The 19,972-nt window shown below is 45.2% G+C and overlaps 1 protein-coding gene across 1 annotated transcript in view; it reads left to right on the top strand.

Moving 5' to 3' along the window:
• CCDC60 (coiled-coil domain containing 60) overlaps positions 1-19,972 on the top strand; it is a 170,343-nt gene that overhangs the window by 147,871 nt on the left and 2,500 nt on the right. Inside the window, exons 8-12 of the mRNA XM_003790000.1 lie at positions 10,332-10,416; positions 13,281-13,355; positions 15,014-15,058; positions 15,691-15,813; positions 17,723-17,854. Of these exons, the coding sequence (XP_003790048.1) occupies positions 10,332-10,416; positions 13,281-13,355; positions 15,014-15,058; positions 15,691-15,813; positions 17,723-17,854 (460 nt within the window). The remainder of the gene's footprint in view (positions 1-10,331; positions 10,417-13,280; positions 13,356-15,013; positions 15,059-15,690; positions 15,814-17,722; positions 17,855-19,972) is intronic.

Genomic DNA, 19,972 nt, shown 5'->3' with positions numbered 1-19,972 from the left:
TCTGGGATCAACACTCTGGAATAAGCCTGTTCAGTGGTTCACAATTTGGGGGACACAGATCTTTTAGAAAATCTGGAAAGCTATGTGCCTTGGCCCAAGGAAACAATCCGAGCCCCCTTGTATACATAAGTTTGTGCACTCTCTGAGGGTGGGGAGGTGGTGGGCCTGAACCAGACAGAACTGTGAATGGATTCCATTAAGTTGTATGAAAAATGTTTTCTCACAACTTTCTGGTTTAAGGTTATACAGTCAAAGGAGGTAGGAAAAGGAAGGGAAGGATTCATAAGGATTCACTGGGAAGACGGAGACGGCAGAAATAAGAGAAAGGCAGGGACAGGAAGGAGACATGTGGCCGCCACACAATCATTGACTCTGGTGCAAAGGACCTTGTCCTACTTTCTCCCCATCAGCAGTGTCCCCTCATACCCCTTCTAGAATTCCTGTGTCAACCAAGGCTGGGCTTGGCTGAGCTGACAAGGCCTGCATGTAGTGTAGACTCCAGGCAGCTGAGCAGGAGGCTGGAGGCTGGGGTGGGGGTGGGGGGGTGCACCAAGAGTCCATGTTGCCCCATGATGGAGGTGAGCAGAAATGCAGAAGTCCAGGAGGTGGTCAGGACTTGGAGTAATGTCCACCAGTAAGAAAAATCCCCACTATCCCTGCCTGTCAGCAGGGGACCAAGAAAAATTCTAAGGCCTGAAAAGCTGTTTCCTGAACAGAAGTATTATCTGAGATGGAGAGAACCCAAGATAAACCATTAGCAGATATGTGACTCACAGATTTCTTGAACCCTCTTTCATCCAACACGTACTTATTGAGCATTTACTATATGCCTGGAACTAAGTTACAAATCCCTTCCCTTCCCAATCTTACATTTTAGTAGGAAATGATAGACAAGAAAGCATAAATGGCAAAGCAACATGTTCTCGGAAGAAAATAAAACAGGATATTGGGCTAGAGAGAGACTGTTGCGGGTTTGGGCTAATTTAGCCAGGGTGGTCAAGGAAAGCCTCTCTTAGCTCTTTGAACTGAACTCTAAAGGCATAAAGCCATGGAGGGAGGCACAGGCCAGAGTATGTAGGGTCTTTGTGGGTCAAGTCAGACTTCAGAATTATTCCCGGGGCAAGAGGAAGTTCCTGGAAAATCTTGTGTACAGGACCAACACCAGCTTTACTTTTCTAAGGGGTTTGTGTGGTTACTAATGTTACATCCACGCTTGTACGTCTTTTGACTTTAAAGCCTTGCTCTTAAATAAGAACTGTGAAATGCCCCAGCTCCAAGACACTGCCTGTGCCCCCAGAATTTGCATAAGCTTCTCCTAGTGGCAGCTTGAGAACTGACAGCAGAAGAGAGTAGAGAAGCAAGAAGACTTTGCAGTAAGAGAAAGAGTAAATGGAGTCATCTTTCTAGGCACCTAGGACACCACAGACCTTTCCCCAATGGCCACCTTCCTCCCACATCTGACCATGTGCCTGCTCCAATCAGTGCTATCTCCCAAAGCTTCCACAAGCCCTACCCTCTTCATACCTACTGCTTTTGTCTTACGGACAGAAAACTGGAGGTTCATAAGGAGATTCTGCTACATACATTTATTTAGCATAGGCAAGACATTGTAGAAGAAATAATTAGGGGTGACTTTTCAAGATTAAGAGATATGATAAGTTCTGATTATTTTTTTAAAAACTCAACTCTTTGAAACAGTAAGCATGCAACTCTGCATGACAATAATCAACTAGAGCTTGGCTCCCTTAGGTGTGGCGTGTGCTTTCCAGTTTTCCACAGTCCCCACCACTCCCTACTACCCCCACTTATTTCTCCCAATTGGCTGAGTATGACTTGAGTTATACTCAAGTTATAATTGTATTTTTCTCTATTGTTTTTCCCAGAGTAATGATAACGATAATGATGATAAAACCATAGTTAACACTTAAGAGGACTTTTATGTGTCATCTCCTTTACATGTGTATTCATTCATTTAGTCCTCACAAAAACTTTTGTATGCCTGTTGGTTGATGCACAGAGAAGTTAAATTATTTGCCCAAAGTCACACAGCTAGTAAGTGATGGAGACAGAATTTAAAACCCAGGCAATCTAGCCCTCAAGTCACACCTAATCACTGTGATTTATCCAAGTTTCTAGAAAGAATACGAAATAAAAAGCAGACCAAAAAATCAGATTAATCTTTCTTACACCCACCCATTGTCACTCATTTCTTTCCTTAGAGCTAGTAGAATTTGTTTTATGAATCTGGGGCCTCCTCTTTTAGGTGCCTATATGTATTCTTGATTTGATTCCTTTATCATTATATGATGACAGTTTTGTCTTTTATTTAACCATTGTTGATTCAAAGGTTGTTTTATCTGATATGAGAATAGCTACTTCTACTCATTTTTGGTTTCCATTTACATGGAATTTTTTCCACCCCTTTACCTAAGTCTATGAGAATCTTTGCAAGTTAAATGGGTTTCTTGGAGACGACATATATTTGGTTTGTGTTTTTTAATCCGTTTAGCCTATCTATATCTTTAAAGTGGGGCATGAAGACCACTTACATTCAATATTAGTATTGATACGTGAGATACCGTTCTGGTCATCGTGTTGATTGTTACCACGTTGCTTTGTTTTCTTCTTTGTGTTTTGTAAGAGCTGTGAGTTTTAACTTTTGAGTGATTTTACACTAGTCTGTTTCTAGTCCTTGGCAGTAACTATTGATTTTTCTGTTCCATGTATGGGGCACTTTTAAGCATTTTCTAAAGAACAGATCTAGTGGTGACAAATTCACTTAATGTTTGCTTTATTTCCCCTTCGTTTATAAAACTTAGTTTTGCAGGGTATGAAATTCTTGGCTGAAAGTCGTTCTGTTAAAGAAGTCTGAAAATGAGACCAAAACCCTTCTGACTTGTAAGGTTTCTGCCATTATCTTAATGGGGTTTCTTTGTAAGTTACTTGGCACTCATCTCACAACTTGCAGGATTTTATCTTCCCCTTTGGCTCTGGGAGACTAGTGACTGTGTGCCTTGGTAATGTGCTATTTGCCTTGAATCTCCCAGGCGTTCACTGACCTTATTGTACCTGGACGTCTAAATCTCTAACAATACCAGAAAATTTCCCTCCAATATTCCCTCAGATACACTTTCCATGCTATTTGCTTTTTCTCCCCTCCCTCTGGGGTATCTATGACCCATATTTGTTTGTTTTACATAATGCTGTATTTCTTGGAGAGATTGTTCATTCTTCTTGATTATTTTATCTTCATTTTTGACTGGGCTAATTTAAAACTCTTCTCTTCAAACTCTGAAGTTCTTTCTTCTGCCTGGTCTAGTCTGTTTTTAAAACTTTCCACTGTATTTTGACATTCCTCAAATGACTGTCTTATTTCCAGAAGTTCTGTTATATATTTTTCTTCTATCATCTATTTCTGTAGTAAATTTTTCATCCATATCCTGAATTATTTTTTGGTTTCTTTGTGTTGGTTTTCAACTTTCTCATCAATCCCATTGATCTTACTTGTGTTTAATATTCTGAATTCTACATCTGACATTTCAACAAGTTCCGTTTGATTGGAATTCATTGGTGGAGAGCCAGCGTGGTCCTTTGGGGGTATCAGAACAGCCTGTTTTTTCATGTTGTCTGAGTTCTCATTTCAGTTCCTTTTCATCTGGAACATCTTATCTTAGCTCAAAATAGATAGCTTTGTGATATACCTGTTCTACTCTGCTGGAACTCTGCTGCTCAGTGAAGAGAAGGAGAGGTCCTTGGATGATGTCCTACTCCGTGAGCTTTTCCAGGAAGGAAATGGGCAGATGCACTGTGAGCCTTTAACACTGCTACTCTCCTGCATCTTTCTGTTCCCCTGTGGTTGTCTAGTGGTGATGATGGTAGCAGGAGTGGCAGTGGTATATTTCCCCCACCCAGTTCCATCAGTTACCCAAGTTTCTAGAAAGAAATACTGCTCAGGCATCAGTGTCAGGAGCCAGGGGGTATAGGTATGTGACCCTCCCCCAAGTCCCACAGCAGCTGTGGCTGGTCAGAGTGACCCAGGCAGTGGCAGTAGGTGCCAGGTCCATTGGAACCTGTTCTGCCTGGGTCTCCTGGCAGCAATGGGAGTACGCAGCAATGGGAGTACACAGCACCTGCCATTGGGTGCATGAGAGCACCCAGCCTCCCTGCTCCCTCCCCAACCTGGCAGGGGCAGTGCAAGGCAGCATCAGTGGACCTGAGCCCCAGGTAGTTGCAGTGTTTGGGGGCTGAAACCTCAAGATGGTACCATTGCAACACCCAGGTTTCGGGAGTCACTGATACCCTCTTGTGGCTTCTCTCCAGAGCAATGCTGCTACACAGTCTCCAGTCAGCTCCCTGTATCAGACTGGGGGCCTGCTGTGATGGAGAGGCCCCTCCTGCAGGTCCAAGTGCAATATTCATGGGAGAAGTGTAGAGCCCCACGGTGCTCTCCTCTGTCTCTTCCCCACATGAAGGCAGCATCCTCAGGCACCTCCAGTCCTGCCAAATGGGTCACCACATTTGTCTCTCCTTCCCTTTGAGTGCCTCCCACCACCTCTCTGTTGATTTCTAATCCTCTCTCCTAAACAATCAATCTGAAGGTGAATATATACTCACTTTCAATCCTTTCATGAAGGCAGTACATGCATGCTGTTTCTAGTCTGCATCATGGACTCTCTCCCAGCTGAACATCTTTTAATGATTCCCCATTGCCTTTAAGACATTGCATGGGATCTTGTCCCATATTGCTTATAATAGGCTTAGCTCTTGCTGCTTCACACCTTAGGCGGGGTACTCTAACCTCACCAAAATACTTTCCTCTTCTTAAACGATACACATTCTTGCATGACATCTGCTACCTGAAATACCCTTGACCTTGTAGTCTTATAGACTCTTACTCAATCTTTAAGACCCAGTTGAAATGTTTCCTCCTCTGTGAAGCCTTCCCTGACTCACCCAGGTTCCCTCTTCTCAAGTATCTTAGTAGTTTGTATTTGCCTTCATTTTATTGAGTTCTTAATTTTAATTTACAATGGCTTCTCACTGTGTCCAGTAGGAACTTCTTTTGGTTGAGTATAGAGACCTAGAAAATAATGACTTTATAAAGGTAAAAGTGTGTTTTTTGTGCAGAATAAAGAAGACAATTTGGGACGATGAGGTGGCTCCAAAGGATCATCAGGAATTCTACTTCCTTCTCTTTCTTCTCTGCCATCTTCCACATCGCTTCATGATCCACAATGGCAGGTGGAACTCCAGCCATCACACCCACATTCTACACTGGAAGAAAAAGGAAGTAGACAAAGTACAAAAGTGCCCACTTCCAGCTAAGCTTAAGAATCCCTCTCAGAAGTGACACCCTAAGCTTCTACTGAAATCTCATTGCCCAGAACTTAGTCACAAGGTCACGCCCAGCTGCAAAGGATGTTAGGAAAATGAGCATATAAATGTGTCCCCTCATATACACAAAAAGAATCATAGTTTTATTACTAAGGAAGAAGAGGGAAAGGGATGTGAGTTCCCTGCAAGTGGGGAATAATCATGTCTCATGCTCCTTCAGCCTGGCACACAATAAGTACACAAAATGGCTGAGAAATGCATTTCCACTGGAAATCTACCCCTGGGAGAGAAAGTTCTCCACTTTAGCCTCTCCATCCTTTTCCTCCAGTCACACCTTAGTCTCCATCCCATTTGTCACAGCCTTGACAAAAGTAGATTAATTTCCCAGCCTCTCATTGCCTTCTAAAACCTCCCCAAATTGATTCTGAATTCGTGAATCCTATTCTGAAAGACACATCAAGAGATCTAATTTCCAGGGCTGGCTGCATAAAGAAGTCATTGCGGATGCAAACACTGATGACAGCAGGTTGTGACCTCTCCATGAAATGATTCTCCTCCCCAAATCAATGACAGTAGTATTCCCAAGAAACCAAAGCACAGGCTATTCCCTCTGCTGATCTCAAAGATTAAATATCAATTCAAAATATGGGTCCTATGCCATCTAATGTTCCTCCTCAAACCAACTCCATACCAAAAAAAATAAAATACCTCCTATATTTTCCCCCAAAAGTGGAAGAAATGAGCTTAGTCATTTGAGAGTGAGATTCTTCAGAAAAAGGAAGACAGAATTTTTCTCCTGGGAATGTTATTTGGCATTTAAGACCATAGGACACCACTGTTTCGGAGCCATGGATGATGACATCCCTGCAGTCTGGGAACTGAGAGCTGAACAGGTTTCTCTGCATATGGACATCCGTCACAGGACTGTCTTCCCCAGGGAAACTCCATTTTCCAAACAAGTCATTTGGTTTTGGTAACCTTGAGGAGTCCCAAAGCTTTGTTCTATTTCACACATATCCAAGCTCAGTTACATGATGGATGGACCTTCATATTCGTGGGTACCATTCCTGCCCAGAGGCATTTGGCAAGCAGAAAAAGAAATATATGTGGTGCATTAAGTGAGGATGGAGCTTTGTATATAATTCCCATTATTCTCTAACAGTGCTTCCCAATATACCAGGTCACTGGGGTCATTTGCTGGTGTCCACCCAACCCTGGGTGGGTTTGTTTTTGGGTGGGAGCAGTCAGAGGTTGCTTCTTGGTTCCCAGGAGAAGGGAAGGAAGGGAAAAAACCAATCACAGCTCCCTCAGTAATGAGTTTCTGGACATACCCAAAGGATTCAGAGATGTGTGGCTGAATGGGCAGGTGGACATGACAAGACAAAAATGAAGGTCGTGTCCAGGTCAAATGGAATCATGTCCGCAAATTACTAGGAAGATAAACTACCTGAGAACGAGGAAGTGGAGTGGAAACTGCTTTAATGTCGACATTTATCACAGCCTAGCTGGCACTAAAGTCATTAAGCAAAAGCACTCTTTCCCTACCACCCAGTGATTGCATTCATAAACAAGACTGGACACAAATGGCCTTGGGAAGCCCTGGGCTTGCCTTCTCTTCCACATATAGCTTTTGAGATGACTTCAAACTGACTACAGGCACCTACTAAGGAGTGAAGTGTCTTCACTGGCATTGTGGACATTCATTTGTACCCAAATCTATTTCATAGTCTCCAGAATTCTTCTTTCCTGTTCATTCAGCCACTAGTGACTGAGACCCCATGTGCTAAGCATGTGTCCAACTTCTATCAATAGAAAGACAAATAAAATGTGGCTCCTGACTTCAAGGGACTCAAAGCCTAGAGGGGAAGGCTCACAGGGGAATGGGCAGTCAGCATACCATGAAATCAGTGCTGTGATAGAAGTCAGGAGGACAGTGTGCTATAGGCGACCACAGGTAGGCACCTTGCCAGGTGTGGTACATGGAGGGAGGAAGACAATGTGCTTCCAGAATGCTAGAGGAGGGAAGAAAACATGATACATCTGTCAAGAGTACGTGAAACCAACATCCGCCACTCTACTGTCTGTTCCGAGACAGTGCAAACGTCACCAATATTTTTCATCAAAATAGAACATAAAAATCAAAAGTCATTTTTACTCAGTGGAGACATTCACATAGCATGTTTGTGCATTTGGGGATGCAAACAGGCTGTGCTGCTAAGAACGCGTTTTTAAAACTCGTCCTTCAGTCACTCAAGTTCCAGTAATTAATTGCCCATTGTCGTTTTCTTCTTGGTTCCTGGAATTATTTGAAAGCCATCACAAAAGTTTTACTTTTCTTATTTCTTGGGATGTCTCTGATCCTCCAGTGGCTCTCTGTCTATTTCCTCCTCTTCTCGCTCTGAGTCTCTTCTCTCTTCTTGTCCATAAATCTGAGAAGAAATTCCAGAAGAGTCACGGTCACCAACTAACAACCTCACACTGTGATGTCTCAGCACCATGGACAGCTCCAGGGAAAGGCTGTCCCAAAACCCATGGTTTTGTATCAGATTGAAAGCTTGGGCACTTCCAAGCATGAGTGCAAACAAGTGAAGGGAATCTGGGGCAGGGCTTTGTAAATCTTCATCCATACAAAACAGGATATTCACTTCCTCTCCTCTACTTTTCTTGAAGCACATAGCTTATACCTTTTAATGTTTCTTTTTCCAATTTGTGAGAATGTCGGTGTACTAGTTTCCTAGGGACACTATAACAGTGGTTCAAACAACAGAAATTTATTTTCTCACATTTCTGGATGTCAGACATTCAAAATCAATGTGTCAGTAGGGTCGTGCTCCTTGCGAAATCCACAGGGGAGAATCCTTCCTTGCCTTTTCTGGGGGGTGCTGGAAACCCTTGGCCTGCAGATGCATCACTCCAGTCTCTGCCTCTGTCATCATGTAGCCGCATTCTCCCTGTTTGTCTCCCTCCTCTCATTTACAAGGTCACTGGACATTTTGCATTGACAGTCCACCCTACTCCAGTGTGAATTCAGTCATGTGCCCCAACAATGAACCACACATACCACAGTACAGCTGAAAAATTCCTGTCACCTAGTGATGTCATAGCCATCATAACATTGTGCAATGCATTACTCCCCTGTGCGTGGTGATGTTGGCATAAACAAACCTGCACTATAAAAAGTACAGCACATGCCATTATATGCAGTACAGAGTACTGTGCTTGACAGCAATAATAAACAGCTAATGTACCGGTTTGCATATTTACACTACTATATATTTTATCATTATTTTAAAGTGTGTTTCTTCTACTTATATAAAAAAAATCTATTAACTGTAAAACAGCCTCAGGAAGGTCCTTCGGGAGATATTCCAAAAGAAGGCCTTGTTAGCATAGGAGGTGACAGCTCTGTGCGTTTCATTACCCCTGAAGACCTTCCAGCAGGACAGGATGTGGAGGTGAAAGACAGCAAAACTGATGATCCTGACTCTGTGTAGGCCTAGGCTACTGTTGTGTTTGTGACTTCATTTTTAACAAAAATGCTTTGAAAGTAAAGACAAAAAAAGGTTAGTAAAAAATCTTATAAAATAAGAATATAAAGACAGAAATATGTCTGGACATTTGTATAACATATTTGTGTTTTAAGCTACGTATTATTACAAAAGAATTAAAAAGTTTATAGAGAAAAAGGTCATGATAAACTAAGTTCAATTTTATTAAAGAAAGAAACATTTTCCTATAAACTCAGTGTAGCCTAACTGTTAAGAAAGTCTACAGTAGTGTGATGTCCTGGGCCTCCACTCACCACTCGCTCACTGACTCGCCCAGACCAATTCCAGTCCTGCAAGCCCCATCCATGGTAAGTGCCTTACACGGGTACACCATTTTTATCTCTTACATCATATGTTCACTGTACCTTTTCTATGTTCCAGTATGTTTAGGTACACCAATACTCACCAGGATGTTTCTAGCGCCTACAGTATTCAGTGTAATAACATGCTGGTTTATAGCCTAAGATTATCAGGCTGTACCAGACAGCCTAGATACATAGGCGGCTCTGCCATCTAGGTTTGTGTAAATACCTCTCTGATGTGCACACAACGACAGAATCACCTATCAGTGCATCCCACAGAACATATCCCCATGGTTAGGTGGCTGTGATAACATCTGCAGCCAGCCTATTTCCAAATAAGGTCATATCCTGAGGGACTGAGAATGAAAACTTCAACATATCTTTTTTTCTGGGGGGCAGGGGGGTTGGGACATGATTCAGTCCACAACAGGTATGAAGAAATATTTCTATACTGTATAAAAATCAGTAGTACTACATATGTATTAAGCATGAAAATCAAAGTTCGCTAATGCAAAGAGGTGTGGTGGGAGCCAAGGGGAGCTGGAGAGCACACGTCTGTCTGTCCAAGGTGCCACCCGCAGGCAGCAGCAATGAGGGCTCTGCAGTCCCGTCTCAGACTTCTTTCTAGGGAAGCTGGAGGTCGAGATTTTTATGAGAAACCTTCCAGTTTTAAGAGTCTGCCATCCACCTTGAATCAGATAAAACACAGTTGTAAGGTGATTCAGCCTATGGATTGCCGGTTTAGAAATTCCAGCCTGTGGAGATCAGAGAGGGTTTCCTGAACAAGATGATTTCTCTCTGGCTGCAGTAGAGCCTAAGGTGGGGGAAGGGAATCGAGATGAAACAGGAGATAAAAAAGGGCAGCTAGATCCTGGACGGCGTCCTAGGCCATGTAGAAGAACGTAGATGTCATCAAAAGAAAAATGGAGAGTCACTGAGAGGCTTTTAAGGAGACAAGTAGCTTGGTCAGATTCACAGCACACTAAATGCCTGGAGATGCTGCTGCTGGACCCAGGTGGAATCCCTCTCGAGATCCCCCCACACTCAGAAGCAGAGGCGATCCCAGCTTGGAGGCTGGGCCCCACCCTGCACAATCCTGTCTCAAGGGTGTCCTCTGGTCAATGGTGACCTCTCATATTCCCATCAGATCTGCAGAAGCTCCTGGAAATGGTTCGAGAAGATGCCCGGAGGACCATCATGCTGGAAAATGGGATGCAGAGGAAGGCACCCAGGTACGTTTTCTTTACTCCTGGGGCAAATAATAGCAATAATATTAACAATAGCAGTTGCCAGTTACTGAGCATTTTCTTTGTGACAAACACTGAGCTGTGTACCACCTGCCTCAGTTCTTTCAATAACCCCACAACGTAGGTACTGATATCTTTATTTTACAAATAACAAAATGGAGCGGGGCGCAGTAGGTCAGGCCTGTAATCCTAGCACTCTGCGAGGCCAAGGCAGGTGGACTGCCTGAGCTTACGAGTTCGAGACCAGCCTGAGCAAAAAGCAAGACCCATCTCTACTAAAAAAAAAAAAAAAAGAAAAGAAAAGAAAATAGAAAAACTGAGGCAAGAAGATCACTTGAGCCCAAGTTGGGGGTTGCTGTGAACTATGATGCCACGGCACCCAGGGCAACAGCTTGAGACTCTATCTCAAAAAAAAAAAAGAAAAAATGAGGGTCAGAGAGGCCAGGGGACCTGTCCAAGCTAGTGAATGGTAAAGCCACGACTCAAACCCAGATATTCCTCATTCCAAAAACAATTCTCTCCACCATTCTGCCTGCTGCCTCTCAGGAATGCGATGGCCATTCATTCATTATATTGGTGAGTAGTTGTGAATGTGTATGGGCTGGGTACTAATTATTTTTGTGAGAAGTGTCATGAAAGGAAACTCAGAACTATGAGAACAAATAATAACTGTATTTGACTCGGTCTAGGATGGGGATGCGGATCAGAGAAGTTTCCTCCAAGGAAAATACGTCCAGCTGTGATTTGGATGAAGTATGAGAATGAGCCATCCTGACAAAGTCTTGGGAGAGGAGGGCAGAAAAGGGGGAGACAGGGGTTGGGGGAGAGGGAAGTGTTACAGACAGCACATGCGGCAGACATGGTCAGAGGGACCAGGGACATGGAATGCAGCCAAAGTGGAGTGAAGCCCAAGGATTCTGGCTGTTATCCTAAGGGCAACAGGAATCCTTTGTAGTTTCATGCCCGCCATCAATGGTACCAGCTCCTAAGGAGGTGGTGTCAGAGTTGAACCTGGACCTCCCCCTTCTGGTGGAATGCCTCATCCCCCAGACTTCTGGCCCCTGAAAGCCCCAGAGAGCAGGCAGCCTAGAGCCAGGGTTCCTTCCCAAGTATAGGTCCCTCTGAGTAAGCAAATTACTTCCTGGAAATAAATGAGGCATTAGAAGAAGTTCATCATCGCCGTTAGCCTACCGGGATGCTGTCTATGACTTATTAGTTATTGTTATTGCCATCATTACAGTTCACTGCACACTTCCACAAGGAGCACGCCACACCCCTGCTTGTGGGTGACGAATTTGTCTGCTGCTACCTCAGCTCTCCGAGGGGCAGCTCCAGAAAGTGGCAATGTTGGCCCATACGGCCCCCAGTGTGGTGCCTGATTTGTAAGCGAGAGAGACAGAGCGTGATGACACAGCAGCTCAGTGAGGCTCCTCCCTTTGTAAGAACTCACAGCATGAGCACTCGCTTTGGAGTCAGCCTGGTGTGAGTCCAAAACCCAATGCCCTTGGACAAGTCACTTAGCCTTTCTCTAAGCCTATTTTCTTGTCTATAAAACGAGATTGCCTAGCGCCAGAACATTGGAATTTGGAACCAACTAGGCTAGGGCCAATCTCTAGTCGCCTGATTAATTGCTGTGTGATGTTGGGCAAGTTGCTTCACCTCTCTGAGCCTGATTACAATTCTGGAAAATAAGGCTCGTTGATAATGAGCCCCCTGTCCCAAAGAGTTGTGTAAGAATTAAATGTTATCTTCATAAAGTACTACAAATGTTAGAGAAATAGCATCCACTTCAGTGAGTCGCTTCAAGCATTTAGCTAGATAATGCATTTACTTAACATTTAGCGTGTGCCTGGTACGTGATAAGCAGTCAATAAATGGCCTGGGGATGGTGGGCGGAGGGTCACACACAGTGCCCCATGGAATCGCCACAGCATCTTGCTGAGTCAGGTCCATTCACGATTCCCATCACTCCTGCCTCACAGAGAGCAAAGAGCGGCAAAGTGTGACTTCCACGAGGTCTTCAAAGACAAAACCACACTAGACCCAGGTTCTCACGCGACCCATCACGTGGACTATGCATTCGCTTTAATGATAAGACAACCACGTTACAGAGCAGAAACCTGTTGAAATTTCCCTTTTCTCATGAATTCCTCCGACAGAGCTCCCTAATCTCTGGCTAAGGCAGCAGACATGGACACTTCCACACAGAGCTGCAGACACAGTTAGGAAGAGGTGCAGATTCTCTTTGGCTCCCTCACTTTAGAATCTGGATTCCTTTCTCACTTCAGATCCCAAATCTGCTTCCAACAGGCTGACATTAAATTCCGGGGATTTTAGGAACCCCCTCCAAGCCTGGCCATCCAGCCCTCCAGCCTCAAGGCCAGACTACCACCTCGTTATCTAAAAAGATGGACTTTCCTTAAAATCCTCAAGAAGGAACTCTAAAGATAAGAAGCAGCTTAGGGTACTTGTAAAAAACAAGAAATTTGGGGATTTTTTTTATCTCAGACCTGCTAAGTCAGAATCTCTCGAGGCAGCTGTATCTTTTAACAAGTGCTCTAAGTGGGCATTTATTTCACAGTAGCCTGAGAAATTCGGAGAGGGGGGAGTGGGCAGAGTGGTTTTAAATACAGTTTCTGAGGCCCCCATCCAGGCCCAATGAATTCAAATCTCAGGAAATGTGCCCCAGGAATCTATATTCTTAGCAACCTCCCCAGATGATTTCCATGCCTGGTAGAGTGTAAGATCCCTGCTGTAGGAAGAGAATTTTCCATCCTCCCACAGAAATTTACCACTTCAGGAGCATCCTGTATTCAAGGCCTTGTTTAAAAACTCATCTTGTTTTGCAGCATCTTGTCAGTGTTCAAACAAACCAAGAGCGATTCTGCCTTTTATAAGGACATGCAGACCACCTACAAATCCAGGTAGGAAGACAGCAGGTGGCTCGGGAGGCAGCCCACAGTTACGGGGCCCACTGCAGGGATGCCCCTCAGCAGACTGTGGAATGTGGAGCGGGGAAGGGGGGTGTTTTCCTTCCTATGACCTCCCTGGGAACAGGCCCCTCCACTTCAGGGCTGGGAGTGAGTATCTAGGCATTTCTGCATAAAGGTACAATCTTCTAGTAGTGAAGAGGTGAGGTAGGGACTATCCTCTTGGGTAATTTATAATGGGACAGGTGTGGGTCCAATTTATTTATTCATTTAGGGAATATTCTTAGATAGCCCCGCTGTGCCAGGAAGTGTGCTATGTTTGGGGGATTCAGCAGCAAACAAAACGAACACAATCTGCCCTCCTGGATCTCAGGGTGGGGGTCAAAGCTGTAACACTATGTGTGCCACAAACCCGTTTGGCAATCTGAGTAAGTCTATGGACTCCTTTTAGAAAAATGTTTTTAAATGCATACAATAAATTACAAAAGATTACTCAGAAATTTCTAGTAATACAAATTGCTATATTACAATCAAATTTTGGAATACAGTAATCTATGAGCTCCTTTGGCAAGGCATTATACAGCCAGACTTAACAGCAGGTCTAATAAGTACTGTAATTTTGGATTAGTGTTGAATATAAATGATTTTTGAAAATATCTCCCCCAACAGTAATGTGATATGCAAATACCTGTGATTTCCATTTTGGTTAAAGATGCAAACTTTTTCCCACCTTCATGCATAGACCCCTGGAATTCTACTCACGCTTAAGAATCACTAGTCTAATGACAGAGGCAAGCATTTCTCAAATAAGCCCCCAGTTAGCCATTAAGCCATGACTGACACGTACTCCAAAGGAAAAGTAGGGAGGGTTGGGTGAACTTGTAGCACCAGGGTTCTCACCAACACCACGTTTGAGATTTAGGCTGACACCTGAAGAACAAAAAAGAACTGGCTCGCTGATGAGGTGGAAAAGGCAGGAACAGCATTCCAAGAAGAGGGGACAGCAGGTGCAAAGGGCCCAAGACAGGAGGAAGCTTACAGGGTCTGTGCAAAGACCAGTGTGGCTGAAACTACTGCTGAGGGGGGCTCTGCACCTAGCTCTGCCTGTTTCCAAAATAGAGTGGGTGTTCAGCTCATGGGCCCTGCTTACAGAAGGAACTCCTTGGAGGAATAAGCAGTCTTGGGTCAAGGACACGCAAGACAACGGGGCTGGGAGACTCAGCCATCCCTTCACCAAATCTGCACATGGCCCAGTGCTAAGTGTGGGTAACTCATCCTCCAGGTGGAGGAACCAAGTTCATACAAATGAAACTGAGATTCAGAAAATATGTAATCCTAACAATATGCAGAGGAGGGTCAAAGTCGAACTGGACAGTCTGGACAGCATGCAGAACTTGCTATAGAGCATAAAACAGGATCTGATTTGGGCAGGCAGAATATCAACAAGGAGGACCCTCCAGGTGAGGGGGATGGATGGCAGGAACAAAGACCAAGAGGGGGGAGAAAACACTGAGTTCAGTGACCGGTGCCTTGATTAGAACCACCTCCCTTGCCTGCATCCCAGAGGTTAGCAGGTGTTATGGGGCCCTGGAGGCACCTTTGTCTAGAAAAGTGGTGTCTGAGTGACTTGAAACCATCCCTTTGTGTTTCAGTGATAAATCCAGCAGTACCAGTGGAGACAGCCAGAAGGCAAAAAAGTAAGCAAGGGGAGGGGGACAATGAAAGGAACAGGGCAAAAGGGACTATGGTGACCTTACCTTCTGATTCCCTGGGCTGTGGAAATGACCCAACAATGCATGCCAGACTCCTCGAGGCCTGGCCATGCTAAAGGACAAGGGATCCTTACCGTAATGTGCTTATCGCCCGAGATGCTAGGCAGCAATGCAGACAACAGTAGGAAATTCCTCCCTGTGCCAGGCACTGTGAGGAGCATTCTGCCTGCACTACATTGCTCATTCCTCAAAACCAGTCCCTGCTTACAGAGAAGCAAGCAGAAAGCTCCCCCATGAAATGTCTTGCCTAAGGCCACATAGCTAAGAGGTGGTAAAGCAGGATTGTGAGGCTGAATCTTCTAGATCCAAGTTCTATCTCCCTAACCTTAACATTTGCTGGGCCCAGGTGACCAGCTGTGCCCCTGTGAGACACCCTCCCTCTGTATCCAGGGGGATTTTGAGGGAGGATCCAGATAAGGATAGAGAACCCTGGTGGGTACAAGGGATCCTCACTGCAGAGCACCTGCAGGGGCTCCGGAGGCCAGAGTGGGACCCGTGAGGTTGCCAAGGTGTCCCTTGGGCTTCACTCCACCCCAAGCCCTTCTCTGTGTCTACAGCCGCAATAATCGTGACCTCATCCTCTGCAAGAGTGGGGTATGTGACGCCATGAGGGCTAAGTTTTACAGCGTGGCCCAGGAGGCTGGTTTCTGCCTGCAGGACAAGATAGAAATCCTCATGAAGTAAGGACACACATATATCGATCCACTCCAAATACATTTATCTGGCACCTGGGTGCCACGTGCTGGGGCTAGAGCAAGGACAAGAAGGACTTGTTCCCTGCCCTCTTGGAGCATACAGTCTTCTGGAAACAAAATGATTGTATCTGTTAATACAGAGGTACAGATTACAATCATTGCCATATAGGAAGGGAACCGGGTGGTAAGACAGACAGTGGGGCCAGGGAGAGAAAGAGAGAGAGAGAAGGAAACCATGGAGACCTAATGTAGGTTGTATGGTCTGGGAGGTGACTTTGGATAAGTCCTGAAGGATAAGGAGCTGGCATTGTGGTGAGAAGGTGGGAGGACATTCCAGGCAGCAGGAAATGTGCATGGGAAGTCCCAAGGCAAGAAAGAACAGGGAGAATTTGAAGAGGAGGGACAAGAGATAGGTGAGGGCTGCCTCGTGCACAGCCACGAATGCCAGGCAGAACTTGGAACTTGATTTTAAGAGTGCCAGAAAGCTACCAGAAGCTTTTCTTTTCTCATATAGCATCCCGGTAACTCCCCCACACACACACACTTTCTGGACTATTCCTTGATTACAGTGAGCTCACCCATTCAACAAAGGGTGTGTGATGATTCTTTGCACCTTCATCCTTACAGAAATGATTGGCTGGCTGTTCTGAGCCAGGGGGTTAGAGAAGACTAGCCCCTGCCCCTTCCTCTGGGGGCTTCAGGCTAATGGGGGACACAGAGAAGTAAATAAGCAGTTAGCACATAGGATGGTGAGATCCAGCATTTGAGAGAGCAGAGGCTAAGGGAACACAAAACGGAAGTCCCACCTGTCCCAGGGCAGCCCTCAGAAAGGTCTTCCTGGAAAGGAGACATTCTTAGTTTCATAAACGCAGATGGCATTTCTAGGGCTCTTACTATGTACCAGTTGAGGATGTAAGAGCTTTGTATTTATATGTCATTTACTCTTCACAACAATCCTATAGGGTAAGGTGTTATTATTAGACCCATTTTACAGATGATAAAAGGGAGCTCAGAGATGTCTCTATCAAAGATCCCCCAACAGCTAAGTAGTAAAGGCAGAATTCAGACCTAAAGAATCATACCCAGAAAGTATGCGGGAAGAGCCACAGCAAGGTTCCAGAGGACACAAGGGGCACAGTGAGCCAGGGAACTGCTAGGAGTCTCAGGTGTGGCTGGGATTTAGAGTGCCCACAAAGTAACCAAAGAGCCAGACATAGGCTAGATCATAAAAGGCCTTACTATCTGAGCTGTGAATGTTGGACTGTATCTCAGAGACTTTGATCACAAGCCAAATCATAAAATTCTAAGAAAGAAGGGATGGGAAAGTCAGAAACAAAGGTGGAAAATGTTGTAGAAATGGAACAATCCAGGGCCTGAAGAACAAGTTACTCAGAGGAGTTTATTCTGAGCAAAGCGGAAAGCCATCGAATGTTGTGTGCAGGGGAGTGATGTGGTGACACTAATAATCTGAAGTCTCCTTGGAGAGATAGGACAGATGCACAAAGTGGTAAGGAGAAGGGAGGAACCAACATTAGTTAAACACCCACCGTGTGTCCGCGATGAGCCTGGGCACTTCACACATTACATAATTTAATCCTCACCTCTGAGAGGCAGGAGCCATTGCTATCCCCTATTTTACAGAGGAGAAAGTTGGGCAAATACAATCAGAAGTAGGAAGAAAAGGAAAGCTAATGAATAAGATTTGGCAAAGAAATAGTGCTTCAGGACCTTGGAGAGAGCTATCTCCTCTCGTAGATGCCAAGCCCTAAATGAAAGGGTATCTGAGATGGTCAATGAAGGAACAGGGGTTTCAGTCAGCTCTCCACAGGCAGCTGTGATGACCACAGGACAAGAGGATCTGACTCTTCTCCCTCGTTCTCGTCCAACCTTGCAGGCGCCAAGAGGAGAGAGGCATCCTGAAGTTCCACTCCTTCGTCCGCGTCTCAAATTTTCAAAAGGACCTGGCAAAGATGCGACAACAAGTAGCTATAGTAAAAGGAGATGCAGACGAGATCGCAGACCACTGGTAATGATCCTGAGACCTGCAAGGGGGGGCGGGAGCCATTATCACAAGATCACAAACGGTTACATTGTTGTCCTTCACGGGAGAGAGCGAGACATCACCCCAACTGTCACTGGCCACCTGTAGAGTCGCCAGTCAAGCCCAACCCCCCTAGTTTCTGAACCACAGATAAGCCAACCTGCTGCGTCCTCCTTACTTTCCTTCTGTTTGATCAGACTTGCAAATAAGGAGGACCACCTTGCCAGCCCCGTGGGAGAGGCTGCTGAGGCAAACGCGGACAGTTCTACAGATTCTGAGGTCCACAGGGTGATCACTACATTCCTCCCAAATGACTAATCACTCAAGGATATAAAACCAGCCAGGCATATCCTTCAAAATAAGGTGCCTCGGCACAGGGGTGGTGACAAGCAGCAACAAAAACCAACACAAACTGAGTGACGACTGCAAGGCACACACTACCTAAGCAATTTTCATAATTATCTATTTTATTCCTCCTCCCCTCCAAAATCCTGAAAGGCATATATTGACCTCCGTTTTGCAAACAAGGAAACCGAGACTCAGACAAATAAATTCACTTGTCCACGGTGACACTGCCAGTGAGTGATGAATTCAGGTTGTAAACCCGTCTGCCCTCAGGGCCAGCGCTCACCTGCAGTACGGAATTGGAATCTGACAAACTCTGATGTCATGAAGCCCTGCTGGCAGGGCAGATACATCAAGATCTGAGAGGTTAATACAATGAGAGGGACTAGAAATGCACCTGGGATCCCTTCAAGGGACATACATAACTTTTTTGAGACAGAGTCTCACTTTGTCATCCTCTGTAGAGTACCATGGAGTCACAGCTCACAGCAATCTCAAACTCCTGGGCTCAAGCAATCCTCCTGCCTCAGCCTCCTGAGCAGCTGGGACTGCAGGTGCCCGCCACAATGCCCAGCTAGTTTTTTCTGTTTTTAGTAGAGATGGGGTCTCGCTCTTGGTCAGGCTGGTCTGAGCTCAAGCAGTCCACCCACCTTGGCCTCCCAGAGTGCTGGGATTACAGGCATGAGCCACCGTGACCTGGTCCCTTCCATAATTGTAATAATGCAGAACAGGAGCCTAGAAGCAGTTCCCTGGGGTCTTGTCCGAGTTGTGAGAACACCCACAGCACCTCACATTCTCACAGCATCACTGTCTCACAGGCCTTGAAGATGCACAAGGCTCTGTCAAGGGGCCCTTAGGAAGTGGGAGGAAGGATCTCCTGCAATCCCTCTGCCCCTTTGAGAAGGAAGTCGGCAGAAGGAGAGAAGGAGTCGTAAGCTAACTGACGTAAAAATGGTAAAGTAGGTGCATTCAACTGGATGGAGTTGAAACACATTCTCCTTAGTAAATTATCACAGGAATGGAAATGCAAGTATCCAGTGTACTCAATCTAATAGGAAACCAACAGAAAAACAACTACATACCCACCTGAGAGAGAAACACAAGTGTATTCATGTGGGGAGGGGGGGAGGAGGGATTGGGGGGCCGGAGGGGAGTTGGTAAGCTGTCACCGAGTGGGCACGATGTAAGGGTACACAGCACACGCCCTGGATGAAGGGCCCAACTAAACTTCAACTTTACCTTAGAAACACAAACAATATCACAGAATCATTTGTACTCTCATTGATCTGCATTTTAAAAGAAAGATGTTACAGTAGGAAATTAATGCTGGTCCTCCCTCAGTGGCACTCAGCCCATAGCTCCAGTGGTGGAATTTCTGGCCTCACAGGAGATATAATTGCCTCCCCCACAGTAACATAAGCAGCATTAAAACTGAGTCAAACAAACCACAGCCCAGTAAGAATGAGTCTGAACTGTAGCTCCCCATTCCTCCAGCTATTCATTCAGCCCTTCAAATCATAGTTACCGAGCACCTGCTGCGAGCCAGGCAGGGTTCTAGCATGCTGGATACTGAATAACTCAGACGGGGCTCCTGTCCTCAGGATCTCATTCTGGACAAGGAGATATGAATACATACACGTATACATCAGAAAAATATCAACAGTATGATAGCCCAAAATGTGTGATGGATGAACGATTTCTTCTTCAAATTTTTCCACAATGGCTCCATAGATACCAGGGGGTGAGGGAGGAGATCTT

This window comes from Otolemur garnettii, unplaced genomic scaffold (genome assembly GCF_000181295.1).
Source record: "Otolemur garnettii isolate 467f Iridium unplaced genomic scaffold, OtoGar3 scaffold00038, whole genome shotgun sequence".
Taxonomy (NCBI): Eukaryota; Metazoa; Chordata; class Mammalia; order Primates; family Galagidae; genus Otolemur; species Otolemur garnettii.
This window is presented reverse-complemented; position numbering and strand designations above follow the sequence as displayed.